This window comes from Danio rerio, chromosome 4 (assembly GCF_049306965.1).
Source record: "Danio rerio strain Tuebingen ecotype United States chromosome 4, GRCz12tu, whole genome shotgun sequence".
Lineage (NCBI taxonomy): Eukaryota > Metazoa > Chordata > Actinopteri > Cypriniformes > Danionidae > Danio > Danio rerio.
The window spans coordinates 22,453,227-22,481,068 of NC_133179.1; the positions used below are offsets into that span (position 1 = coordinate 22,453,227).

Genomic DNA, 27,842 nt, shown 5'->3' on the forward strand with positions numbered 1-27,842 from the left:
CATCTTAAAAAAATGTTATTGCAAAAAGAAACAATTCACATCAGCTACAGCAAATTCTCTGATTAAATTCCCTAATTAGAGAAAGTAAACTAAAGCGGCCTTTTACATGATCTTCCATTAATACAAAAACTTTTTACAGAAGTAACCGGGCCAGTAGAGAAAATTCTTAGTGTTTAGCCCTTTAAAAAGTCTAAAAGTTCATTCTTAATTGTCTTTGAAGGGTCTTAAAAAGTCTTAAATTTGATTTGAAGAAACCTGCAGAAACCCTGGCTTGAAAAAATTCTTCATATCAATACACTATGCATTTAATTTATTTATTTTTTGGTATATTTACAAATATTTTTCAGGGAGCAATAAATAATGCAATCTTTTTGGCTAGAAAATATTTCTCATTTTTTCATTAGATTAAGTTAAATCAAAAATAAATTATTAAATTAATAAATGAATAGTACATTTATAGTTTTATGAAAACAATGACATATTACTGATATATTTCTAAGAATTATGAAAAATGAATACATAAGTATTAAACACTTATGAATAATTTAGTTAAATGAATTATTTAGTTAATTGAAAAATTATAAATGAATTAATAAAAAACATTTTGTTTTAATGTTATTCTATTTTAGTTTTTTGTTCTAAATAAGAGTGACATTTTTGCTTTCTGTTCAATTTAGTTTAAGGATTTAAAAAGACATTTTTCGGCAACAAGGTGGCTCAGTGAGTTGCTGGTTGGAATCCCATCTGGGCCAGTTGGTATTTGGAGTTTGTATGTTCTCCCCGTGTTCGTGTGGGTTTCCTCTGGGTGCTCCGGTTTCCCCACAGTGCAAAGACATACAGTATAGGTGAATAAACTAAATAGGTCGTAGTGTATGTGTGTGCATGTGAGATTGTAGGGGTGTTTCACAGTACTGGGTTGCAGCTGAAAGGGCAATTTCTGTGTAAAACATGCTGGATAAGTTGGCGGTTCATTTCGCTGTGGCGACCCCTAATGAATAAAGGCACTAAGCCGAAGGAAAATGAATGATCGAAAAAGACATTTTGAATGAAAATCCTGAATGGCACACAATTATATGTTGTGGGTGTTAAGCAATAAGTATAATCTATAGCCCTTAGCAAACATGTCGCCTCTTTTCTTCATGCTTGATGTCAACTTATTTTGAGCAAAAGAAAACGTAAAAGAGTTTCCTCATTAGTCAGTACAGTGCTCATTCACACTTTCTCCTAAAAAAAACATCACCAGATCATTTGGCTGTCAGAAAATGTTGGTACATGACACCACATCCCTGTAGACCTCTTTCAAAACAGAGATGTGCTCAGTGCAGGGACAGTGCATTTTCAGAGATGAAAGTGGCTTGAAAGGGGCAGAAACAAGATGCTGCTGTTCTCTCACAAATGCTTGCTTGAGAGACAGCTCGATTTTGTTATTTTTCCCCCGTTTAGCATGGCAGAGGCAGATGTTGTTGTCTGATTCACGAAACGCTGAGATGAATGAAAGTGTGTGTGTGTGTTCTTTGACATGTCTCAGAAAACAAACCAAACTGCATGTCACTGTGATATTTGGATATGTCAAACATGGCCTGCTTCGGTGCTCTTCTTAGTGGTGTTTGTTAAAGCAAGCGTCAAGGTGGCTGATGCTCATATTTTGGGCTTTAGGGTTCTCACATTATTGTTCATCTCAATTTATTGGTTTGTTTAGTGCACTTAAAATAAAGGCTCTTTATCATGACATACAGTTTTGTGCATATCATTTAACATCTATAAAACTTTTCTTAAAGATAAAGCAAACTTTCTCTATCCTCTTAAGGCCCAATGTGTTTTTTTACATGTATTTTTCTATTTCTCTTTGCTATTTGGGCTTGTTGGAACCTTATTAGAAAAAAATGTAAATATCATCTTTTGATATGATTTACTTTTAGAGAAAAATGATGTCCATATATGTGGATTCGTGGTCCGAATTGACATAAAACACTTTTTCCTGAATGTTTTCAATGCATATAGAGTATAAAATTTGTTTTGACTATCAAAGAGTAAAAACTAATTTTTATTCCCATTTTGGACAGTTAAAAATTAGGTTTGGGACATTTCATATGCTGCAGGATGACACTGTATGTCTGTAACAAAATATAAAACATTCAAAGGATTTTAAATAGCCACTTAAGAGCTAAAATGTGCTGTTCATGTATGTGAACACTCAAGCCCTAGAGGGATACATTCTTAAAAATAAGAGTTTTTTTGTAGAAATGCTATAGATGAAGCATTTGTTGTTCCCTAAAGAACCAGTCTGTTTCTAAAAATAAAGCAAAATACAACAAAACATCAATTTGAGACAGTAATCAATGCCTTTATGACCACTTGGTTAGATTACTGTAATGCACTGTACAGTATGTGGGAAGTAGCAGGTCAGATATTGCCCATTTGTAAATGGTGCAAAATGCTGCAGCACGCCTGTTAACTGGTAAATGCAAATATGACCACATTTCCCCCCGTGTAATCTTTGCTTCATTGGTTGCCATTTCATTTTAGAATACAGTTTAAGATTCTTTTATTTGTTTTTAAATCTCGAAATGGTCTTGCTCACCTTATATTACTGAGCTGATACACCTCTATTAGCCCACTCATTCTCTCAGGTCAGCTGATCAACTTCTCTTGATTGTGCCAAAAACAAAGTGTAAGCTTAGAGGGGATTGTGCTATTACTGTGGTAGGTCCTAGACTTTGCCGCTGCCCATTAGACAGGCCTCTCCAGTGTTTTTATTTAAATCAGCTCTTAAACTAATTTTTTCTTTTGTTGGCATTTGACACCTAATTTTACTAACAGGTTATTTTAATTTATGTGACTTTTTATGTAGTTTAGCTTTTTTGTATTCTATGCATTTTATTATGCTTATTTTGTTGTTTATTTCTGTACAGCACTTTTGGCTTACTTGTGTTTTAAAGTGCTCTATAAATATAGTCTGACTTGACTTGAAACCAACTGTGTATTATTTAGAGAAAAGAACATTTTAATCATCAAAAAACCTTTTTTTCCCACTTTAATGAATCAGAAGTTTCCATAAATGTTAAAGGTTGTTCTTGGATCTGTTATTAAGGTCTTTTAAAAGCTGTGTACTGAAAGGTTGTGTTAGGAACCCAAACATGGTTCTGCTATTGCTGCCCAAAGGATTTTTCACCCAAAAATGGAAATTTGCTGTTAATTTTCACTCTTAGGCCAACTGACATTAGGTTGGCATCATAAAAAGATTTTTATTTAAAACTGTGGTGATTCATAAAATGCAAATCAATGGCTATTGCAGTGCATTTTGAGAGTCATATACAGTAGGGCTGCACGATTTAAAAAAATCGGATATTGCAATATTTTTATTTTACTGTGATAAATGTTGCAATAGTTTTACAAGCTAGTTTAAATAGCTCTCTTTGAGGATTTTCTGGGGTGACAGGAACATAAATTAAATGATCATCTTTACTAACTTATTTTTGTCTCGTTTTTAGTCTAAATATCTAAGTAAAATATTGTTTTGTTTTCACTGTCAGAAAAAAAGTCAAAATTAAAAGTTTTTCCCTAAAACAAGCTAAATTATCTGCCAGTGGCGTAAGTGAAACAATCAGGTTTTTTTTTTTTTTTTGCTTTTAAATGTATATTTGTGCTAGAAACAAGACAAAACATCTAAGGAAATTTTTTTTGTGCAATCATATAATTCCCATATAAATGCAGTGATTAAATACAATTCTGTTCAACTATATCATTCATTCATTTTCTTTTCGACTTAGTCCCTTTATTTATCTAGGGTCGCCACAGCAAAATGAACCGCCAACTTATCCAGCATATGTTTTACACAGCGGACACCCTTCCAGCCACAATCTATCACCGGGGTGAAACTTCCATACACACTCACTCACACACACATACACTACGGTCAATTTTAGCATACCCTATACCACATATCTCTGGACTTGTGGGGGACACCAGAGCACCCGAAGGAAACCCACACGAAGACAGGGCAAACATGCAAACTCCACACAAAAATGCCAACTGACCCAGCCAAGGCTCGAACTAGTGACCTTCTTGCTGTAAGGCGAACATTGCGCCACCACGTCACCCTGTTCAATTCAGACTAAACATTGCACATGTTTGCGAATATTGCGAATTGCAATATTGATGCTAAAACAATATAAAGTATTGTGGAGCCTTATTACACAGTCTTAAACTGTCTAAATTTAGGACACCATTCAATTTCATGGTTTTCACTAAAAAATCCTTGGCATGTCTTAAAAAGTAGAAGATAAAACTTCATTTAGGGGCAGCACGTTGGTGCAGTGGGTAGCCCGTTCACCTCACAGCAAGAAGGTCGCTGGGTTAAGCCTTGTCTGGGTCAGTTGGCGTTTCTGCGTGGAGTTTGCATGTTCTCCCTATGAATCAGATGTCTGTAGATTCACTTTTAGTAGTTCTTACTTAAAGTAATCTTTTTCTGTATGACCTTATCAGTCTCTTAGATCGTTCTAGAGTTTTTTTCAGCTCTCACCACAGCATTTCAGTCAAGATGAAGTCTGGACTTTGACTCTTACTATTGCAACACCTGTATTTTCGGTTGTGTTTTTCAGCGGTTATATTGTAGATTTGAAGGTGTGACTGTGATGTAAACCAGGGGTCACCAATCTTGTTCCTGGAGGTCCTGTGCCCTGCAGGGTTTAGCTCCAACTTGCCTCAACACACCTGCCTGGGTGTTTCCTAAGACCTTGATTAGCTTGTTCAGGTGTGTTTGATTAGGGTTGGAGCTAAAATCTGCAGGACACCGAACCTCCAGGAACGAGATTGGTGATCCCTGATGTAGACCAACAAACTGCTAAACTTCTGCTCATGATTAGGTGAGGCATTAGTACTAGTTTTTGTTGCTCATCTGTTGAGACCTGCCAAAATCAAATATTTTTTACTATATGATATGTCCTGATATGGAAAAGTTTATAGGATATCCTAACTTTTTCAAATAACTGTAGAGGTTTAAAAAGAATTCGTCTGGCTCCTGATGATACACTGAAGTCAAATGATCGGTTCGCACAAGAAACTGAACATTACCATTACCAAAATTACCATTCATTCACTGCCTCAACAAAAAGTTCTGAGCAAATTTCACGACTCAGATTATGGTATCCACAGAGTTTGGCATAGTTTTGTGTCTTCAAACACACCTGAAGCAGCTAATGGGGCTTTTCTGAGTCATTAGGAAGATACAAAGACTGGTGTGCTTTAGCATGTAGGAAATAACCTTTGCAAAACAGGAGGTCCTCAGGAGCAGGATTGAAGAACTCTGCATTAGATCTAAAACAAAAGTTGCTGCTCTCTGTACTGATTTCTTTCATAATTTTTTTTGTGCTTATATTGACCTAGCTTATTTCAGAATATTACATCAAAACAGAGCCCTTTTCTCAAAGAAATCAGGAAAATGGTCAAACGTGGAGAAGAAGAGGTGGATTAAACAGCAGGTATAAATGGGAAAATGTCTTCCTTAGGAGTATGTGATCCATTATCCATATTGTTATCAATTTTAAACATGGCGAAAAACGATTACAGTATACTTCACACAAAAATACAGTTTATTTTTTACTTTCAAATATTTAATTCAATCCATTACATGCAATTTCATGTGAAAATACTATCATCAGTGAAAATAGTTTCATAATATCCTGTAATAATGTCTGTTTTTGACTATTAATTATCAGCTCACTCATAAGTATTTCACACTCTTTAACCAAGTCCAACTTCGATCAAAGCACAAGCGAGAAAGCCTGTCCATCAGCTTCTGCTCCACTGATTAAATTGCCACTCATCACATTAGATGTTAAATAAGAAAAGTGAGCTCTTGTAAAATACACTGTAAGTGTCTTTACATTATAGCGGGATCACTGACACCCTTCAACATCAAGGAAAGAACACACTATAACAGGCCGGACAAAATACTCATGAAATATTTGTAGTGGAACAATAGCATGGAGAGGACATTGTGGATAGCTCTGTTTTAGAAAGTCCTCATACTGACAAATTGGCGCTGGAATCAATTTGACGGGCATTAGATTCCAAAGCTCGATTCTTGTCTTGAATCCTGTTACATAGCGAGGACACTAATTGAAGATGTGCAGCCCGTGTGATGTGCTTGCTGAAAGCAGATCAGAGATGAAGACATGCTGTAAGACTATTGCAAATGCGAAACAAAAAAAAAACAAATGCATGCAAATGGTGATCGGTGTGTGGAGGCCTGATGGCAGGCAGAATAGAGACATTTATAGAGCAGTTTTTGATCATTCAGCAGTATGCAGTTTTGTTAAAAATGGGATTTGTTACAAGGAATGAACATTTCCCTGATTTATTTTTTTTTTTAGATTAAAGGCACAGTGAGACTCACTCCAATAAGAGCATTTATTAAAATAAGTGGATTATTTTCTGTATTTCTGACTGATATTTCTAAACTGTAAAACATATATGTTTAAAAAGATTATTTTAGGTGTCGTTTTTCAAAAGCTACAGTTACAATTTTCAGTAAATGTAAATTTCACTTACATTTTTGGAGTGAAAACTGCTTCTGCACCACTGTTTTTCAGCGTAGGTGTTGAGAATCTTATACTGTATTTCAGATTTAATGAGGAGAATGCTGGTTAGATGTTGTTATTTCTAAACACCAGAGAACCTAAATATAAAACTAAACATGATGAAGTTGTCCTTCTTGCTGTGTAGCGGCAACAGCTCTGCGCAATCTTCTGAAATATTCCAGTTTAAGTGTTTCTTTTTTCTGCCTATGTTTTCTGACTTAGAGCCTCCTTACCCACTGGAGTTGTCTGACCCACTGCTGCCTCCTGATCTGCTACAGCACCCATGCTTCAGGCTCATCTCTGCTGCACAGACCTGGCCCTCCTTCCCTTCCCTGTTCCTATGTATGTTGTTATCACTAGCAGGATTGACCTCGGGGGCAGCTGGACAGCACTTCACCTATTATCTCTATTATCCTCCCGGACTACACATACCATCATGCCTTGCACCTGCACACCAGTTTCAGTTCAAGTTCAATACACATAGATGAAAGACATTATCACTATTGCAGACTATCAATTCACACACTCATTCATCCATTGCTGAATCTTGTTTTGGTGTTGTGATCATCAGATTATTTATATCATTGTTTATAACAATATATATTTTAAACATAAGGGAATGACTATGATGTTACAGCTGTGACCAGTTTACCGTTTTGTATTGAGATACTTAAAAATGTAAGAGTGAGAGCCTCTGGGGGCTTCAGTCTCACTGTCAAGACCCTGAGTGAGAGGGTTTGCAGAGCATTCTATGCCATAAAGTCACGCTTTGGCCAATTAGAGTTACCAACTAAAACATGGATTAAATTATATCACGCTACTATCAAACCAATCTTACTATATGGGAGTGAAATTTTCGTTAATGTAAATTCATGTATCTTATTTAAATACTCTACTGTATTATTATTTTGATGGTTTTAATATATTACATATTTGAAGTGCTTTGGCAATACTGTACTGAATGTCATGCCAATATAGCAACTTGAACTTGAACTTGAAGAGAGAGACCATTTTCAGTGTTTCCGATAATGCCAATCAAATCCTAACAGTTTGTGTGGCACATTTAAAGTCACAGTTATTTAAAAACTATAAGAATTTATATTTGGTAAGCACAAATATTATAGTACAAAACTGTACTTTGCAAATATTGCTAAAAAATTATGAAATCAATGCTATGTCATAACACAATTTTACCACCAAATGCTGGAACTGTCACCAATTTAGCTATGCACATCATGCTGCAAGATACGTTCCTCATGTTCAGCTCTACAAACTCCAATAAGCGTATGCAATGCCATATACTGTAGCTTTTTGATCTTGGCGTCTTTTGCAGCAGCAGTTAGTTACATCATTGCTTTGCAACCAAAAACTGTAACTGTCTCCAAATGTGCATCATGCTGCAAGAAACATTCCTCTTATTCAGCTCCATTAAACCCTTAGCAATTTACTTAGTAATCTACATACAGACAATCTGCCACACAGGACCGAGACCACTTAGCATTAATCGCCTCAGCCACTCTAATAGAAAACATTGCACAAGCGATTTGTAAATCACATCATCCCTTAACTGCCAGCTAGATTGATGAATGACTCAATCATAGTGTCCATGTTGCACAGTTAAATGGCACTGCAGTCAGCAGTCAGAGTGGAGGATAGGCATGGACGGCAAGCATTACTGACCAAAATGCATGGCACAGTAGTCTTGCTGGAGACCTGGATAGATATTTCTGATTTTTTTGATGAGTTATGGTTGGCCTAAAGATTTAAATTCTGTCTTGATTTACACACCCTTATTTTCAAATGTCATGAAAGTTTTTCTTTTGTGAAACAAACAAGCAGACTCTTCAAATCTCTTTTGCTGTGTGTATTTACAGTGTGTGGAATAAATAATATAATATTGACCCTAACAATTATACAAAATAAAATACGTTTCTCGAAAAGACAAAATATATAAAAGAAAATATGGTTGAAATGTCTTTGTTTTGTTAAACATCACCTGGGAAATATTTGAACATCAACTCAATTTATTTCTAGAGCACTTTCAACCAACCACAATGGGTAGCAAAGTGCTGTACATAAAAAACACATAATACATGCAAACATACATCCAGGAATCAAAATACATAAACTCACAACATATGATTAAAAGCTAAAGAAAATAAGTGTTTCCAGTGATCTCTGAAAAGACTCAAAAGTTGGAAATGTTCTTAAAGAGAGTGGAAGATTGTTCTAAAATCTTGGAGCTGCTATTGAAAAAGTTCTATCACCTCCACAATTAAAGCGTGATCACAGCACTTGCAATTAGCCGATCTGTAATTGTTGTGCCAAATGTAACAAGCATTTCCTTTGACCCTAAAACACAAAAAAGTAAAGAAGCCAATATAATTATCAAAATTATTAGTCGTCCTGTGAAAATTCTATGCTTTTTTTTATATATATATCACAAGTTCTTTTTAACAAAGACAGATGTTTTCAACACATTTTTCTACATAATAGTTTTCACTTCAAATAACTTTTTTGTTTGCTTTGGCCATGATGACAGTACTTAATATTTTACTAACTATTTTACAAGATACTAATATCTAGCTTAAAGTGTCATTTAAAGGCTTAATAAGGTTAATAAAGTTTAATTTTTGTCAAGTTAGGTTAATCAAAGACATTGGAGAACAGTGATTTGTGATATTTATAAAAGAAAGCTTTTAACTGTATGTTGTCATGTTCTCTCTCTTCACAAATTCTGCAATTATCAAAATACACAGATTTATTCAGATGTTGACAATTCAAGACCAGACAAGGGGCTACACAAACTCGGGTATAAATAAGAGGGACATAATTAAACTAATAACCAACAGGGGAGAAACACAGGCGAAACTCATGAACATTAACAAACGGCAGGAAAATGGAACAAAGAAAGCACATGACGCAAACATGAAGCACATAGAGCACAGCACATAGGGAAGTCACATGACAAACACAAGACACCAGACTGTGACATATACAGCTCAAATACAGCATTCCAGGCCATACGTTTGTTAGTAGGTAATATATATTTGAATTTGTTAAATTAATTGAAAGAGTAAAGCTGCGGTCACACTTAAACTTGAGCATGCAAAATTCTGTTGTATGGTGCTGCGAAAGAGGGCGGGATTAAACAAGACATTTAAAAAAAATTAGCGATTAGCCCATATTTTAAATATCTGTCCAGAGAGGTCATGTTTTGATCCTCGATTGGTCTCACGCAGTCAAGTGATGCGATTTTACAGGTCAGAGTTCACCAAGCTTGAACTTTCCAATGCATCGATCTGCGAAACTTAACGCACAAGCTTGCATTTCCGGTCTGACTCATTGGCGTGTGTATGAAGTCTATGGGGAGAAAAGTCCAGTGTGACCACAGCTTAACATCCCAGTGCCTGCAACTGTATTGCTTTAATTTATGTATAACTGTGGCTAATTAGACAGCATGATTTGTCCCACCTGTTGGATTGTTGATTGCAAAATTTAAATGTAAAATCTAGCAGATGCTGTAAAATTTGAAGAAATTCGCAATTTTCATAAAATTCCCACAGATTTTGGGCAGTTGAGATGCTAAATCACACAATTGCAACAAACATTTTAATCTGGAGTAAAACAAGCTAGAAGAGAGTTCTTTATTATTACAGTCAAAACTGTACAGTACATCAGGCTTGTAATGGCTCATATGATTTATGATCTGATGGCCCATATGATCGAACTGCACAAATTGTATCAACTTAAATATATACATTTTTATTTGAATGTCACTTTAAGCTGTATAGAAGTGTCTTGATAAATATCTAGTCAAATATTTTAGTGTCATCATGGCAAAGATAAAATAAATCAGTTATTATGAGTTATTAAAACTATTATGTTTAAAAAATGTGCTAAACAGGGGGGTTCAAAATTCATTGGGGCTAATAATTCAGACTTAAACTGACTGAGAATATCTCCTCTGCATAACTGCAATTATATTCATTATACTTTGATGAATATTTTATTAATTGGTGTTTGTCTCGGGTGTTTTTGTTGTTCACTCTTGCCTTCAGCTTGCTTAGTGAGGTTTTAAGGCAAAGCTACTTTGGAACAATAATGCCGTATACAAAGAAATGTCAGTTTACTTTAAGCTCAAAGTACTCTGATGAGAAAAAACTAATTTCATTGCCTCTAAATTACCAACATGATCAGCACTACTCCAACACAATCTTCAAGATTGATAGTTTTTACGTTTTAATTAGCGTGAAAAGTATTTATTTGTGCCCTTTTACTGTGAAAAAAATACAGATTTGTATAAGTAAGCATAATAATACATTATAAATTGTTACTAATACACCAGCAAAGTGTTTTAATCATAAAATAAATAAATTAAATAGTAAAATTATTGAAATAAGAGCAAGAACTAATATCACCTGATATAAGTAGTCTGCTGTACTAATATAAATACTAATTATTGTCCATTATAAGCCATTAAAAATAAATGCAACCACACACAAACACACAAGGACTGTATGAGTATGTGTGTTCAACGCCAAGCCGGCCTTAATGGCTATTTTCATTTAGAGGTGTGTGTAGTTTTACAGTGTCTGATTTATTTTATGTGTTTAAGTACAATTCAAGTTTTGTTTCATTCTGTGAATTTCAAATTACATTTAATTGAATTAATTAAAGTAATTTAATTACAAATTTTAAAATCAAAATATGTAGAGTCATGTAGTGTATAATGTCATGCATTTTTTTGGCATAAATTAACAAAGAAGTAACATGTTTTTTACACATTTTTATATTCATTTATAGACTACGTCAATCTCAGTTTGAGCCTCTGAATATGAATATGAGTCATAATGAAATATGAAAGAAAAAATCTGATACATGTAAAAAAAAAAACAAGCAAGCAAACAAACAAACAAACAAACAAACAAACAAACAAACGTTTAGCTTTTTTTTTTCAAATAAAATATATATTTTTATTGGCTTTAGTTAAGGAGTTTTGTTAAACAACTCATTTGCTCATTGTGTGTTTTCTTTTAAAGTCTTTAAATTTGATATTAAGCCTTGAGCAGCAAATACTTATTAATTCATGGCACATATAATTCAATAAATATAACTCAATAATTCATTCATTCATTTATAGCACAATGAACCGCCAACTAATCCAGCATATGTTTTTACGCAGCCGATGCTCTTCCAGCTGCAACCCATCACTGGGAAACATCCATACACACTCATATACTACGGACAATTTAGCTTACCAGATTCACCTGTACAGCATGTCTTTGGACTTGTGGGGAAGACTGGAGCACCTGGAGGAAAACTCACATAAACATGGGGAGAACATGCAAACTCCACACAGAAATGTCAACTGTCCCAGCCGAGGCTCGAACCAGCGACCTTCTTTCTGTGAGGCGAGAGCACTATCTACTGCGCCACCACGAGGCCCTTCAATATTTCATATTAATCACATAAAATAACATCTGCACTGGACAAAATATTCAGCACAGCTTTGTGAGTTTAATTTAAACAAGAAAAAAAAAACTTTTTTATATGGAAAGCAAAAAATTTTACTTTCTCAAACATCAACATATTGTTACCTCACCAATTTTTATTTTCAATTAAATTAATAAGCAGACTGATTGCATCTCTTGAAAAGTAATGCTTCATTTAACGATCTACCCGACAGAACCTTGTAATTCCAAGCAGAAAATGACTTTTTTAGAATTAGAAGGTTCTGTTTGCCATGTTTATTTGATCCCAATTAGCAAATTAAAGAGAATTTTGATTATTTACATTTTGAGTACATGTAGGGTCTCTTTAATGTTAATGTATGAATAAGAATTATTACTCACATATTGTTTGCTATATGGAATGCAAAAAAAAAGAGCTTAATATCTTAAAATCATTTAGAATGCAGATAGAACCTTATAATTCCAAGGTTATGATTTGTTCTCACACACAGCTACTGTTCTATGCATATAAAATATGGCTTTCTTAATTTCTGGAGGTTCTTACCGGTAAAAAAAAAAAGTTTGAAAACTCCTAGTATAGGCTCTTTTCCCCAAAGCATTTACGCAGACTATAGCATTGCTTAACACAGTGTTTCATAAATCATGCAGGACACCTCAGAAAGCCCCAGCGTTACGTAACAATCACATTTAGTGGATTGCAGTATCTTGGAGTGGCCTCTGGCTGTGATCTGAAGTATTGAATTATTATTCGGCCATTTTTGACTGGAAAAACTTGGAGCATTCTTGTGTCAACAAACAGCGGAGCTCAAGCGACGCGACTCTGAATAGAAAACCTCGGAAAACATGCGACTTTTCCAAACTACGCGTTTAAAGCACATGTGCACTGCGTACGGAGTAAAGGAAAGCAGCAAAACAATGAGTGCTGTGGGTTCAAGATGTTTACTGGGTCTCAAGTTTTCATGCACAGGTGTGTACGGGCAGTGTTACCTGCCAAAAGTGAAGACAACTTTCTTGCGTGCGTGTGAGCAGCAAATCCATAACTGCAGCACGCACAGGACACATTTTGTTCGTGGGTTTTCATCAAAACATACATATGAAGACGCGTTTGGCCTGGCGCGTGATAAACCTGACACGTTCTGGAGTGAAGCGGCGCTTGGCATCACTTGGTTTGAACGCTGGACTAAAACTTTGGATAATACGGATTTAGTGTTTCCAAAGTGGTGAGTACAGACTAACTTAAGCATAACATATTGATTCTTTGCTTTAAACAGTAACAGAATGAAAGTAAACGCATGTGTGTTCAAGCGAGATAACAGTTTTAAAGGGATGTGTTCAGAATGACAACCTCAGTAAAACATTTTCTTTTATTGTTTGGGATAACAAAATGAACTGTTTAGTCCTTAACAATGCTGTTCGAACCCTAAAGCCTGTTTTAAAAACGCAATGCTTCTGGCGCGTGACGCATTGGGATGACGTATGCCATAATGCGTGTGTCTTTAGGCCAATCAAAAACAGCTAAGACGAACGCTTCCTGTGTGAACGCCCCTTTTGTGTAGTTTTCTCATTTCAGTCAGTAGCAAGTGGTAAACAAATAAATATTTACGTTTTTTTGTTTTAATTTAGTTCAGGTTTATGATGGCAGATTTTGTATGCTGTGGATTGACATGAGAATATAGTGTAACTTATACTAGTTAATTAGTAACTATAGAGCCTTTTCCTCAGTTGTGTTTTGCTTTTTTGGAGGGTGAAAATGTTATCACTATGAACAACAGCCAGGTTCCCAGGCCAGAAGGACTAATTTTCTTTATAGTTATTGATTTTTAACTGTTATTGATTTGTAACTTATGAACTTTTAATGAGAGATCTACTGTGAGCTTCGAGCCAAGGTTGTTAAATGATTTTATGTGCTTTTGTTGAATTTGTTCATTAATTCATTAGCTTAATTGCACTGACTTTCAATCATGTTTAATAACAAACTTTGTGCAGAAAATAGCTTTATAAATAATATCTTTATAAAATACATGTCTATAATGAATAACAGTGGCATTTCTTGTGAAAAATGTGGGAATTCTCATCAGCTTTCAAGAAGCTACATGAATACCATTATCCAGTCAACATTATTCTTATTTTGCAATAAACTTCATTCAAAAATAAGGAGCAGAACCTATAAAAAATGAACAGGTGCTTTAATTTAAATTAGTATTGGAAAATGACATTTTAAACCTTTTGTTTAGTCAATTTAAACTTTCAAAAAATGATATACATGGTATGACCATTTGCCTCAGCTATTCTTCTGTTTTCTTTTCAGGTTTGTTGGAGGAAAACTAAATGTGTGTTATAATGCTGTCGATCGGCATGTGGAGAATGGAAGAGGGGATCAAGCAGCTGTCATTTATGACAGTCCAGTTACCGGGACTAAACAGGTCATCACTTACAGAGAAGTGCAGGAGCAGGTAACTTATTTAATCTACAGTCACATTTGCAAACTTTTATATTATCTGTTGAGTAAAGATAACATGGATTTTAAGAGAAAAGAAAACTTCTATTCTCTCAGTTTCAAAAGTGAGATGCTGCTTCCTATTCCCAAATGTGTAATGTTTACTGTCTTCTTTGTTTATTATTGATATTGTAATATTTCTGATTTGCCTTTAGTGTGTCATGGTTTGGTTATGTATAAATTCTAGCATTTGTACCTATTTGCAGGTCTCCAGGTTGGCGGGGGTACTGGTGAAGCATGGTGTAAAGATGGGTGACCTGGTGGTGATCTACATGCCCATGGTTCCTCAGGCCATGTTTACCATGCTGGCCTGTGCCCGTATCGGTGCCACCCACAGCCTCATATTTGGAGGATTTGCGTCCAAAGAGCTCTCCAGCCGCATCGACCATGCTAAGGTGAGCATTGGCTTTATTTGGAAAATAATGAAAGTGTCTCTGAAATCAAAATAAGGTTATCTATTGTCTAGTGTGCTCCAAACAGAGACTATATTTGCTGTGCAAGATATAAGACTTTAAAATTGTCATTGTTACGTCTGCCCATATGAATTGACAATGGGCTATATGCACAGCTACTGTTTTTCAGCCAATGATGAACTTCCGGTGAAAGCTTTATGTGACTATTTTTGATTACATAAGGTCCCCATTACAGCATGAATGTTGTAATGTAATTTAAATATAATCAGTTAAATAGACTTAAACATCCATTTGGTTGTTTAAGCATAAAACAAGACAAAAGACTCCATTGAAAATACTAGGGTAAAATTAATTTCCTTATTTTAAAGGCATGGCAAGGAAAATATAATTAAATGCAGTGCTTCTTGTTTGGTCTGATACCCAATTTAAATCGTATCTCAGCCAGGCAGTGATGATCGTTGTTTTTTTATTTAAAGAAATCAGATCTTAAATACTGTGATTTTTTTTATTTTTTATCGGATGACAATTAACCTAAAGCCCTGAGTGCTGGCTGACTGAAATTGAAAGTCTGTGTGCATATACCCCATTTGTATGACACTTCAGATTCTCATCATATATTTTACCCACTCAAATGTCAATCAAGAAGCCAAAGCAGCTGCTGGAATCAGCCACTTATTCACATGAAATCAAGTCTTCATCCAGAGGGTTCACATTAACACTTGTGTGTATATAAGAAAATAACAGTAGCCGACACAGTGTTTATTAATTATAATAATAAGAGGAGGAACACCAAAAAGCCAGGATGCTGTAATGCACTGTGTGCATGTACACTTAGCTCTTTACATCACACAGTCAGCATATAGGCAAGTAAGACATGAAGTCCATTGTACAGAGTTGTGAATGGCACATAGTGTACTAAACAGGGCAAAACAATTAAAGAGACAGTTCAGCACAACTGAAAACGAACATTTACCCTCATTCTTAGGTGGTTCCAGACCATTATGAGTTACTTTTTTTCTGTTGAACACAAAAATGATATTTTGAAGGATAATGCAATTTGTTAGCCATTGACTTCCATGCAGGAAAAAAATACTATTGAAGTCAATGGTTACAGGTTTCAGGCATCCTTTAAAATATTATCTTTTGTGTTCAGCAGAAAACATAGCAACCCAAAAAGTGTTTAACAAGTGAAGGATGAGAAAATTATGGCAAATTTTTTTTATTTTGGCTAAACGGTCCCATCAAATTGACTTTGGCTGCATCCAAAATCGCCTACTACTCAGTAGGTACTGCATTTGAATTTAAATGCAGTACTCGACCATTAGAAAAGTACGTTCTATACAGTATGAACGAAACTCCATTGTACTACATACGCCATTTTGTTGTGATCACGTGACCTACCAGCGTCAGTTGCGTCGCTTCACCCCCATTCATGAATTCTCTCATGGGGCATCATGGTGTAGCGTAGCATCCATGCAATGCACACTTCTAAATCTCGCCGTTAGTAGTAGGTCATCCGGGTACTTCTCACTCACCGATTTTTGAATTCTATGAATTCGGACATAGTGCTCAGCCCACATACTATATAGTATGGAAGTATGCGATTCTGGATGCAGCCTTTGTAAGATGTTATAGTTAATGAAGTCTGGTTTTGCTTCATTGTAAACACTGCATGCCAGAGTATGAACATAAATTCTATAAGAGTGATTATGCTGCATCCTGATAGTGAATGCAGCTATACTCACGGCAGGTATTATTTGGTAGTTTGTCATTTATTTCACTATTGAGCAACTGTAAAACGTCATCAGGAAAACTGTTTCCGCTTAGTAAAAAAAAGTGTTCCATATGGGACGACAATACATACATACATACATACATACATACATACATACATACATACATACATACATACATACATGCATACATACATATACTATGCTGTTCAGTGTGTAAGTGCATAAGTACATAATGCATAAGTCTATAGCGTATAGTGTGGCATTTGGGATGAAGCTACAGACTGCTTTAGACCAGAACACATTGGATCATATTTGTGAATGGACACAGACCACAAAACAAGACACTTCTTCTCATTTGAACTCATTCTACATTTAATGCCATATTTTAAAGTGGACAGTTTGACAATATTTTGCTCTTAAATTTCAGAAATGTCTTATCTGAACAACATTAACTGGCAGAACTGTGATGTCAATTTATTGCTATTTGCCAATTTGTCATAAAAATAGGAGAATCTACTTGACATTCTCCACCGTCTTCATGTTTCAGTTAAAATGATATCTCGGATTGAACAATTATGTTTATTTCAAGGCACTTCAGGGGACGTTTAATGACAAAAAACTACTTGTAAGTTCATGCCAATGCTGTGGTTGTGGATTAACTTGTAATTTTTCCTGCAGCCCAAATTGCTGGTGACAGCATCGTTTGGCATTGAGCCGGGCAGACTAGTGGAGTACATTCCCCTGGTGGAGAAAGCTCTGGAGCTCAGCACACACAAACCACACAAAGTCCTCATCTACAACCGTCCCAGCATGGTAAGCTCCCAGACACCCCACGGCACCTGAACACCAGCCTCATTATCGCACAGGCACAGTTTCCATTGCCTATTAAATGTTAAGAGAGGAGATAATGCGGTAAGAGAATAAAAATGCAAATGTGCTACACCTTTCTAAATGAGTGTACCACTAAATTCAGCCTTCACCTCCTGAGTCACTGCAGAAGGAAGTTGGTCTTTCTTCATTTGTTGAAAAAAGGGAAATCAGATGTTCAAAGCTTGGAGCATTTCGACAGACTTCAGCTAAAGTAATTCAGCCCTTTTCTTGTTTTGATGTCTGTTAAATGAGTTGTTTCTGCATCTAGAATAAGTATGTTGATTTCACAACGCGGGGAATTACTTAAGCTTCATCCTGTGTTGTCATGGAAACTGTTGGCAAATGGCTTTTTGATTTTCCAGCGGTTTGGGATACAGGATGAATCCCGCATGGCTGGTGAAGATGAACACAGTTCAGAGACTCAGAAAGAAATATAGAAGGAACTCTTCTCTTTTATTTATTGAGAAGATTTCCACATGGAAGGATCTTATTTACCAAATGCTGTAAACTATTTGATTGGCATGGAAATGCATTTAAGTTTAAATGTAAAAGGCTATTTGCGCTGCTACTACAAATAACAAATCCTAGAAATAGCACATTTAACAAAATACAACAACACAGCAATTATTACATTTTTAATCAATGAATTGTTATGTGATAAAAAAAAAAAACAATAACGTAAACCCTAAACTTGTGTTTAATGTGTATTACAGCTTCATATGACAGGACTTAGAGATTTGAAAATAGTCATACAGTTTTGAAATAGCATTACAGTGGGTGGAGTTTATTTAATTATTTGTTTGTTTGTTTATAACACTGAATTATTTTCCCATAAAATACTTAGGAACAACCCTAAAAAGGTTCAATCATTAACTGCCTGACTGATGCTATCCTTAATTAAACTAAGAACAAAACTTTTTTGTAATCAAAATAAAGTGTAAATGAAATCTAATATAACGTTAGAAATGTTGTATAAAATAAATAAGTGTAATTAATAATATTGTTAGCTCAACAATTACAAAAGCAAATATTACGCATCAGCACAAAATAAATCAACACAACAAGAATTGTACAAAGAAGCTGAAGTAAAGTATTAGGTAAAGTATTAGATATTAGATAACTTTAAAGGTTTAATTGGCAACTAATTGAAGAATAAATGGCAAAAACAACAAAAACACATAACAAAAATGACGACAAAGTTAAATTAATAAAAGTAAAACTGCAAATATAGAAATTAAAACACTTTTAAAATATTAAGAATAAAATAATTCATTTATTTATTCATTTTACTTCCGCTTAGTCCTTTGTTCATCAGGGGGTCGCCATAGCAGAATTAACTGCTAACTTATCTTGCATGTACTTTATACAGCCCTTCCAGTTGCAATCCAGTTCTGGGAAGCACCTATACACTATCACATTCACACACATACACTACAGACAATTTACAGTTTACTCAATTCACCTATAGTGCATGTCTTTGAACTTTGGACTTAGATTAAGTAACAGCTGGAACTCGAACCAGTGCTAAACACTGAGCCACCGTGCCACCCAAAATAAAATGATATTAATGCTATAAATAGAACTTCTTAGAATGTCCATATGTTGTTCTATTCTGTGGAGCAGAATGTTTTGAAGAATACTAATAGCCATTTTTTAGCCTGCCCTCTAATTGTTTCAGACCCTTGTGATGTTTTTTTTTTTGTCTGTTGAAGACAAACAAAATAGCTTGCAATATATATTGAAAGGAAAAAAAAAAGGCTACCAGTTTTTAGCATTCTTCAAAATAGTGCTGCACGGGTTTGGAACAATTTGATATTGCGATATTTTGTCATTCATTCATTCATTCATTCATTCATTCATTCATTCATTCATTCATTCTTTCATTCATTCATTCATTCATACATTTTGCTTCGGTTTAGTCTCTATGAACTGCTAACTATTCCAGCATATGGTTTTCCGGTTGCAACCCAGCACTGGGAAACACACACGCTAAAACACTATAACCAATTTTACTTATTCAATTCACCTAAGGCACATGTTTTTGGACTGTGGGGGAAACCAGAGCACTCAGAGGAAACCCACGCAAACACGGGGAGAACATGCAAACTCCACAAAGAAATGCCAACTGACCCTTCCAGGACGCAAAACAGTGACATTCTTGCTGTGAGGCAACAGTGCTAACCACTGAGCCATTGTGCTGCCTGATATTTTATTTTTTTACAATTAATGTTGCAATATAAATACAGCTTAAATAGCACTTTTTGATGGTTTTCTGGGGAGTCTAACAGTATTCGGGTACAGAAATTGAATAATTACAATGCAAAATGTTAATAATGTCACCCGGTCTGCTTATTTCCACCTTTGAAATATAAATCGTATACGACCTTCTCTCACACCTTATTCAGCTGCCATTCTTGTTCATAGTTTAGTCACATCCCGTTTAGACTACTGTAATCCCCTTCTGTTTGGCCTCGCTCAAAAAGCTCTTTATACATTACAACTGGTACAAAATGCTGCAGCCTGTATTATCACAAAAAAAAAACTCTATCTGTCACATCACACCTATTCTACAACAGCTCCCTCTGTCCGCCATGTCACCATGGGGAGCAGATCCTTCAGCTACTCTCCTCCTCAGCTTTGGAGTTCACTTGCTCCTAAAATACAGACAAGCCAAATTAAAACACCACAACAGAATGCTCAATCATACCTATATTTTCTTGTCATTGTTACAGTGTTACCCATCCATTGTCAAATCAATACATGCACCAGAGATGCATCTCCTTTTTGCATATTTCATTTATGTTTGGGATGGAGGAATTTTGCAAGCTGGCACATTTTGTAAGCTTATATTCAAGTGATCTGTGACCTGAACTATGAACGCAAACAAACCCAAAGATGCAAGTAATTTAGACTCTCTTTAACAATTTAAATCTAAACTCAAAACACAAAAACAGCTTATTTACTTTAACCCGACTGCTTTTTTAAAGTTTGTATTGTATTCTATTGACTGTTATTGTTTTTTTTTAACTGATTGTTCTACCTGTCCTGTACGATGACCTTGAGTGCCATGAAAGGTGCCTTTAAATAAAATGCATTATTATTATTATTAACAAAAAACTTTTCTTTGTTTTGTCTCATTTCTAATACAAATATCAAAAAGTTTTATAAAGTTTTATGATATACTGCCAGTGGGGTGAGTAAAATAATCTCAAATCATAGAAATTCCATATAAATACAGTAATTAAATATAATTCTGTAGATCCTGTTCAACTATAATTCAAACTTAACATTGCATATCCTGCGACGTGACTATTGCTGATGCACACATTGTGATATCGATGCTAAAACAATATATATTGTCTAGCCCTACATCAAAATATCTTCTTTTGTGTTCAACAGAAGAAAACAAACTGAAGTGTGTTTCTGAAGCATCACACAAATACCAGGACATAAGTGAATCTTGTTGTTTTCCCTCCAGGAGAAGGTGTCAACTCGACCAGACCTGACCTTGGACTGGGAGGAGGAGATGTCCACCGCTCGCCCTCATGACTGTGTTTCAGTCTCCGCTCATCACCCTCTGTATGTCCTGTACACCTCCGGCACCACCGGCTCTCCAAAGGTAAACTCTTGTTTATGTCGGCACACAGCGATAAAGCACACAGCTGAGGGTTGCGGATGAAATTGTTTACCGTGGAACAGATCCATGCTGTCAGGGGCTTTGTTTATTGCATATTGTGTTAGCAGGAGACGATGAGCCATGCGTCTTTATAAAGTCTCTTGTGTATTCAAGATATCAATAAAGAAGCTTGTTTTAGTATAAAGGATTCAGTGTGCGGCTGTGAAGTTGCCTGATGCTCTGTAGGATTTCTGCAATAAAAATGGCATAACAGACCCTGGTAACACTTTATTTTGACGGTCCATTTGAGCATTAGTAGACTGTCTGCTTAATATCTGTTGATACTGCTCCTTCAACAGACATTTAACTGACTATAAGAAACTTTGCAAGTACATGTCAACTTACAGTAACCCTAACCCTAACCCCAACCTAACAGTCTACTTATAATCTAATGGGAATTAGTTGGCATGTTGATGCAATAAAACTTAAATTCAACAAAAGGACCATCAAAATAAAGCGTGACCCACACCCCTACTCAATAGCAGATTTTTTTGTTTATATTCATTAAAGGGATCAGAAAGCTTTTTTTTTTTTTTTTTTTTAAGCAAAGAGCCATTTCCGATATTTTTGGCAAGTGCCACTGGGATATTTATACGCACCCAAATATATACTACTACTATAAATAATACAGGTTTAAACAAATCCTTTATTTATGCTCATGCACAACTAAAAAAAACAAATATATATATAACAATTTAACAAAATTTCTAGTAAATAAACTTTTTTTTTTTTTTTTTGAAAAGCAACATAATTTAAAACAGACATTTTTTCCTCTATAAAAAAATGACACTTTAAATAATTCATGATACAGTATGCGACAATTATTTTGGCTAGTTTTAAAGAACATATATTATTGTTATTATTAACTTTTGCTAGTTTTGAAGAACAAAACGATATATTTTACTGTTATTGGGGAAATAAAGGGCAAAACAACTTTTATTTTTATAGTAACCACGCACACGCATTTGCCCTTCACTAGTGTCGCGATTCAAATTTTATCCTCAGCACCGCACACGTGCATTGGTCGAAATGTAAAAATTGTAATTGTATTTTTAATTGGAAACTAATTTCTAGTGATGGCTACAATTTTTTAAACTGTAAAATATTATTGAAGGAAGACAGCTGTAAAACCACATATTTTTGGTCAAAGAGCCACATGGTGCTCGCAAGCCATAGGTTCCCTACCACTGCGTTAGAGTATTATAACAAAATATAATCATGTTTACCAATGAAATGTTACCCATCGTGTAAATGCATCATCAAAGGAAATGATTTTAGGATATAATACTAAAATTAAGTGCAGATTTTCCAGAAAATAAGTTTTAGGGCTGGGTAAAAATTCCACTGCTGACAAAAAAGTCAGATTAGTTACATTGGTGTAACTAAAAATTTTTTTTTTCATAATTTTAGCAAAATATAATGTAAAGCAAACTGATAAATGGGTCACACTTTACAATAAGGTTTTTTAGTTAATGTATTTACTAAGATGAACTAATAATAACAAAATGGTATTATTAGTAAACTTTAGTTTAGGTCACAATCCATGCTATTACCTACCGGCTTATTACCTGCCTAATATTAAGATATTAGCTGTTCACCAGTAGTTATTAAGTATGATATTATTCTGCATCCCTAATCATACCCAAAACCTAAACCCAACTTGTACCTTACTGTTAATAAACAGCTAATTAGTAGTTCATTAAGCTAGTACTGTAATATATTAAGTAATGCAACCTTCTAACATACAGAGGTGAATTACGTTACTTCACAACAAACTCTTTACATTTAACCCTTCTGTCGTGTTCACCTCCTGCCGCTTTAGTGTTCCCGATCAAAATTGACTGGTCTGTTTTGACTGCTCGTAAATTAGCACAAAAAATGTCACCACCAAATATTTATTCAACATTCTTTAGATGTGATCAATGTCTCAAAGTAGTGTTTTACATGAGTTTTTAGAATTAGACGTAAAATAACTGCAGTGAAAACACATATAGCCACTGAAAGTGTATTACAAAATGAACATGTAATGTAATGGAGGTAATCGGCACATAAGCGTGGGAAAGAGATGTGTGCCCGCAAAAGACATTGTGCAGTCTGAAATGTGTGAGTGAGAGTGTTGGGGTGGTGTGCATGGGGATGTTTTCTGTCTGAGGGATGAATATAGTCTGGATACCCGTTCATATCCCGTTTTGCAGCATGGGACGGGATTGTTATTTGTATTATTAAGTACTTTGATCATGTTTTTAAAAACATGAATTATGCTGTTGAATGCATGCACTTAAAGGATGTATATGTCCACCAAAAGCGAATCTACACCATTGCGTCTATGTCTTCTATTTCAAATTAGGGTGCACTGATAAAGTGCCCCTTGACGCAGAAGAGAAGACAGAGTATTGTAAACAGAATTTAAATTTTTAGGTGAACTAATCCGTTAATTAAAGCTGGTGTGAATGCTTTGTTAATGTGAGGTTATTTGAATAAGCGTGAATGTTGCCATCGGAACCATGGAGTGCACCAAACAAGTAAACCATAAATGCTTGGAAAGCAAAGTCTCAGTACGCTTGCTTTAGGGCGTACTCACACTATGCTATCCAAACCCTGCTCAGGCCCGTTTCCCGGATAGTTTGAGAAGTGTGAGGGCTCTAAATTAGGCTCAGGTGTGGTTCACTTGGCTGGCCCTGGCCTGGTTAAGAGAGATGTGCCAGAGCGCAGTTCACTTGGGCTCCTGAGCACGAAACGTGCCTGAGCCCAAAACAGAAGACGAGACGTAACTTTTAGGGGACTGTTTCATATGGTTTTATTAATCTGTTCTTATTAATCTCATTCTTACTGTTCAATAAACGCAAACTGTTGAAGATTATTTAAGACGCAAACCCCTCACTGCACTTTTAGCAAACCTCCTAATTCCTGCAGCACGAGGACTTCATGGTTGTTTATGAGCGTCAAAAGTGGCTGATCTGTTCGGCGAAATATTTGACTGCTTGTCACTGCATATCAAACGACTAAAACAATGTAACTAAAGAAATCTCCACTGTGCTGTGTGAGAGCACTTCTTAAACTGAACAGCACATCATCGGTGACGTAAGCATGCTCAGACCTGAATACAATGTGAGTGGAGGGGGAGACAAGCGTGCTTCGGCCCTGTTCATGGCAACTGTACATAGTGTGAGTACGCCCTTAGCTCAAATATGAATGCAACACCGAACAAAGACATGCAGACAAGCCTAATTAAAACAAAACGGCACAACAACAGAAAGCTCAATCATACCTATTTTTCTTGTCATTGTTACAGTGTTATCCATCCATTGTCAAATCAATACATGCACCAGATATGCATCTCCTTTTTGCATATTTCATTTATGTTTGGAATGTAGGAATTTTGCAGGCTGGCACATTTTGTAAGCTTATATTCAAATGATCTGTAAAGAGACCCGAACTATGAACGCAAACAAACCCAAAGATGCAACACATTTCAGATACAGACACACTAAAAAAAGACTGATCCTGATGTTAGATGTTTTGTCATGTTTTATTTGAATGCTTGTTAATCAGTTACAACTGTGCTTGACTGGGTACTTCCAACAAAACAAGTAAAATACAGCAAATTAATTAAAAAGTCCCATTTTTCATTCTTTTCACTAATTTAACACATTTAATGGTTTTGAGAGTGAGACAATATAACGTTAATTGGTCATTAAAACTAATATTTACTTAAATGCTTTATTAAAATACGTAAACACAAGTTTCTGGGAACATATTTAAGCAGTGCGTAATACACTAATAATATTTTTGTTTGCTGTACATACAAGTGTGCTCATGACTATACATAATAAGAAGAATATAATAACCAAATTTCTGTTTTCAACAGCAAGCAGCATAACAAGAAGTTTTTAACATCCTAAATTAATGGATGTGAATGAGACCAGAAGTCTTGAGCCAAAAAGATGACTATGACTTCGCCCGCTCAAATATGAAGAATAAGGTCAATTGTTATAAAAGCAAAACAAAGGTTTCATGTTTTGTCACTGAGAAACCCAGAAAGTGCCTCTCTCTACTTTCCCAGCAAATTACCCTAATTATTTTAACATGCATGCACCAGTAATTTTGTCACAGCTGGCCTGATTAGGTGCGTTGAACAAAAAAAGAAAAATACAGTAGATTTCTTGAAAAACTATGTTTTAAACCATGTTTTAAACTAATTGAACACACATTTCATTGTTTTGAATAAATGTAGTACTTGCATTAACGTTTACATACAAAAATTCCTAATAAAGTGGACAATGAGTACGTTTACATGGATACCAATAATCTGATTTTAACATAATTTTGACAATATCTTAAGAGTCTACCTTGTAAGCAGCGATTGAATCTGAGTCATAATTAAGTCATAGTCAAACTAAACAGAAATGGAATTAAGACATGTGGAGTATGCCGATTTTAGTCGCATGTTTGATGTCCAGTTCAGACATGTAAACACGTTAATCAAACTATTACCACCGTGTAGGATTTTTGACGCATTTTGTGACAGGATAGTCTATACACACTCGGCTGTTTGACACTATGTTCTGCACCTACCGAGTCGATGACAGACCACAGACACCTGCATCATGAAATGCAAAGTTTTTTTCCCATACGGCATGCGGTATCAAATTCCATTAAACCAAAGTTGTTCATACTTGCATCCAATATCTCGTTTGTCTGTAGGGGCATGCAGGAAATGTTCCTGAATGAAAGTGAAAGTGCCAAACTGCAGTTAAAGTCGATAAATTAAGCATGAAACACCCTGAATTACATGATACTCCAAAAGAAAATATGAATAGTGTGGTGGTGCAATGACATTAATTAAATAATGTGTTATAACATGTAAAGCAGGATCATGAAAGGAACATTCAAAATGCAACTCATGTAAACACCTTAATCATTTTATTGTCTTATTCAGGTTAAGATTAATAATCAGATTACTGATGTCCATATAAACATAGTCAATATCACCCTTTTCTGTGACCATGTTTATATTATATATATTTATATATAAAAAACAAATGTATAATTTTTTATGTTTTGTCATTCTTACAAGGAAGGAGGGGAAAAATGACTTTCCAATGTTTTTTCACTGTGTGAAAAATAGCCGATTAGTTCATTGAGAAAACCACTGAAAGCACTGTTCTGCTTTTGCTGCAAATTGCTGTAATTATTTTAACATGCATGCACCAGTAATTTTGTCACAGCTGGCCTGATTGCGTGCATTTAACAAAACAAGTGAAGTACAGTAGAAGTCATGTTTTTAACTAAGTGAACACATATTTCATCATTTTAAATTAATGTAGTACTGAAATTAATGTTTACCTACTAAAATCCCTAATAAAGTGGACAATGTCACCCTTGTCTGTGACTATATTTAAGTTATACATTAATAATAATAAAAAAAAATGCTGCATTTTTGTATGATTTGTTTTTTTTTACAAAAGGAGGGAAAAAACAAATTTACTTTATCATGTTTTATCATTATGTGAATAGTAGCTGATCACCTCTTTGTGAAAAACACCAAAAGCACCGTTCTGTTTTTCCAGCAAATTGCTGCAATTACTTTAAAATGCATAATGCTTATTGGGTGTGTTTAACAAAACAAGAAAAATACAGTAGATTTCTTTTTCTAACTCTAATTGAACACATATGCGATCGTTTTGAATCAATTTAGTATTTGTTTACAATGTTTATATACTGCAATTCCTAATAAAGTGGACAGTCACACTTTTCTGTGACTATATTTAAGTAATATTTTAATAATACTATTTAAAAAATGTAAAATATTTGATTGATTTGCCCCTCTTACAAAAGGAGGGGAAAAAAACAAAACAAATGTATCACTACGTGAAAAGTAACCAATCAGTTCATTGAGAAAACCACTGAAAGCACCGCTCTGCTTTTCCTACAAATTGCTGTAATTATTTTAACAAGCATGCAGCAGTAATTTCGTCACAGCTGGTTTGACCGGATACTTTCAAGCTGTGGGTAGTTGGATTTCAAATATGCCGTGTCAAGTTAAAAATCCCTTGAATTCAAAGCCATACTCAATGCGTAAAACAAGTGTGCAAAATAGTTGAGACTATTTAATCATCATACGTCACCCCTAATCTTCACCTTTACAACTCTGACAGGATCCCAGCAAAACCCTGCTCACTTGTAAAGCTTTCGTTTTAATGCTAAATGTCATTCTGCCTGCTTATTCGATTACATGTTCACACCCAAGTAAGATTTCATTTTGCCCTTTTTAATTTCATCCAAGAGGTGAGCAGCACCTTGAAATTTACATTAGCATGCTTCAGCTGCTCTGCAATCCCCAACAGCTCACTTTTATACATACACTGATTGAACAAAAAGCAGTGCAAGTGAAGGCAGGAGTCGGAACACAGGAGGAAGCTACAAGGCCTGAAGGCAGAGCGAACAAAACATGACTCTCCACTTAGCCAGACTCCAGTCGGTGTAAAATATCTGGCCCAAGGCAATGCTGGCCTGTACATAAAGCACTTATGGCTTGTGTTCGCACACATAAACCTCAGACTTATGGATTTAAGTGTGTAATCACCTTCTTAAT

The 27,842-nt window shown here is 35.1% G+C and overlaps 1 protein-coding gene across 12 annotated transcripts in view; it reads left to right on the plus strand.

Annotated features, from left to right (window-relative positions):
* The first annotated feature begins 12,738 nt into the window (after positions 1-12,738).
* acss3 (acyl-CoA synthetase short chain family member 3) overlaps positions 12,739-27,842 on the plus strand; it is a 127,211-nt gene continuing 112,107 nt past the window's right edge. For 8 of the 12 annotated variants that reach the window (XR_012402104.1, XR_012402105.1, XR_012402106.1 and 5 more), the window contains exons 1-5: positions 12,739-13,275; positions 14,364-14,508; positions 14,759-14,947; positions 17,380-17,514; positions 21,050-21,190. Coding sequence is in view for 7 of the 12 variants with exons in the window: in XM_073947203.1 (XP_073803304.1) it covers positions 12,899-13,275; positions 14,364-14,508; positions 14,759-14,947; positions 17,380-17,514; positions 21,050-21,190 (987 nt within the window). In the remaining 5 variants the exon portion in view is untranslated. Of the gene's footprint in view, positions 13,276-13,598; positions 13,942-14,363; positions 14,509-14,758; positions 14,948-17,379; positions 17,515-21,049; positions 21,191-27,842 lie in introns of those variants that run through there. The other 4 variants (XR_012402107.1, XR_012402108.1, XM_073947205.1 and 1 more) reach the window with 1 other exon arrangement.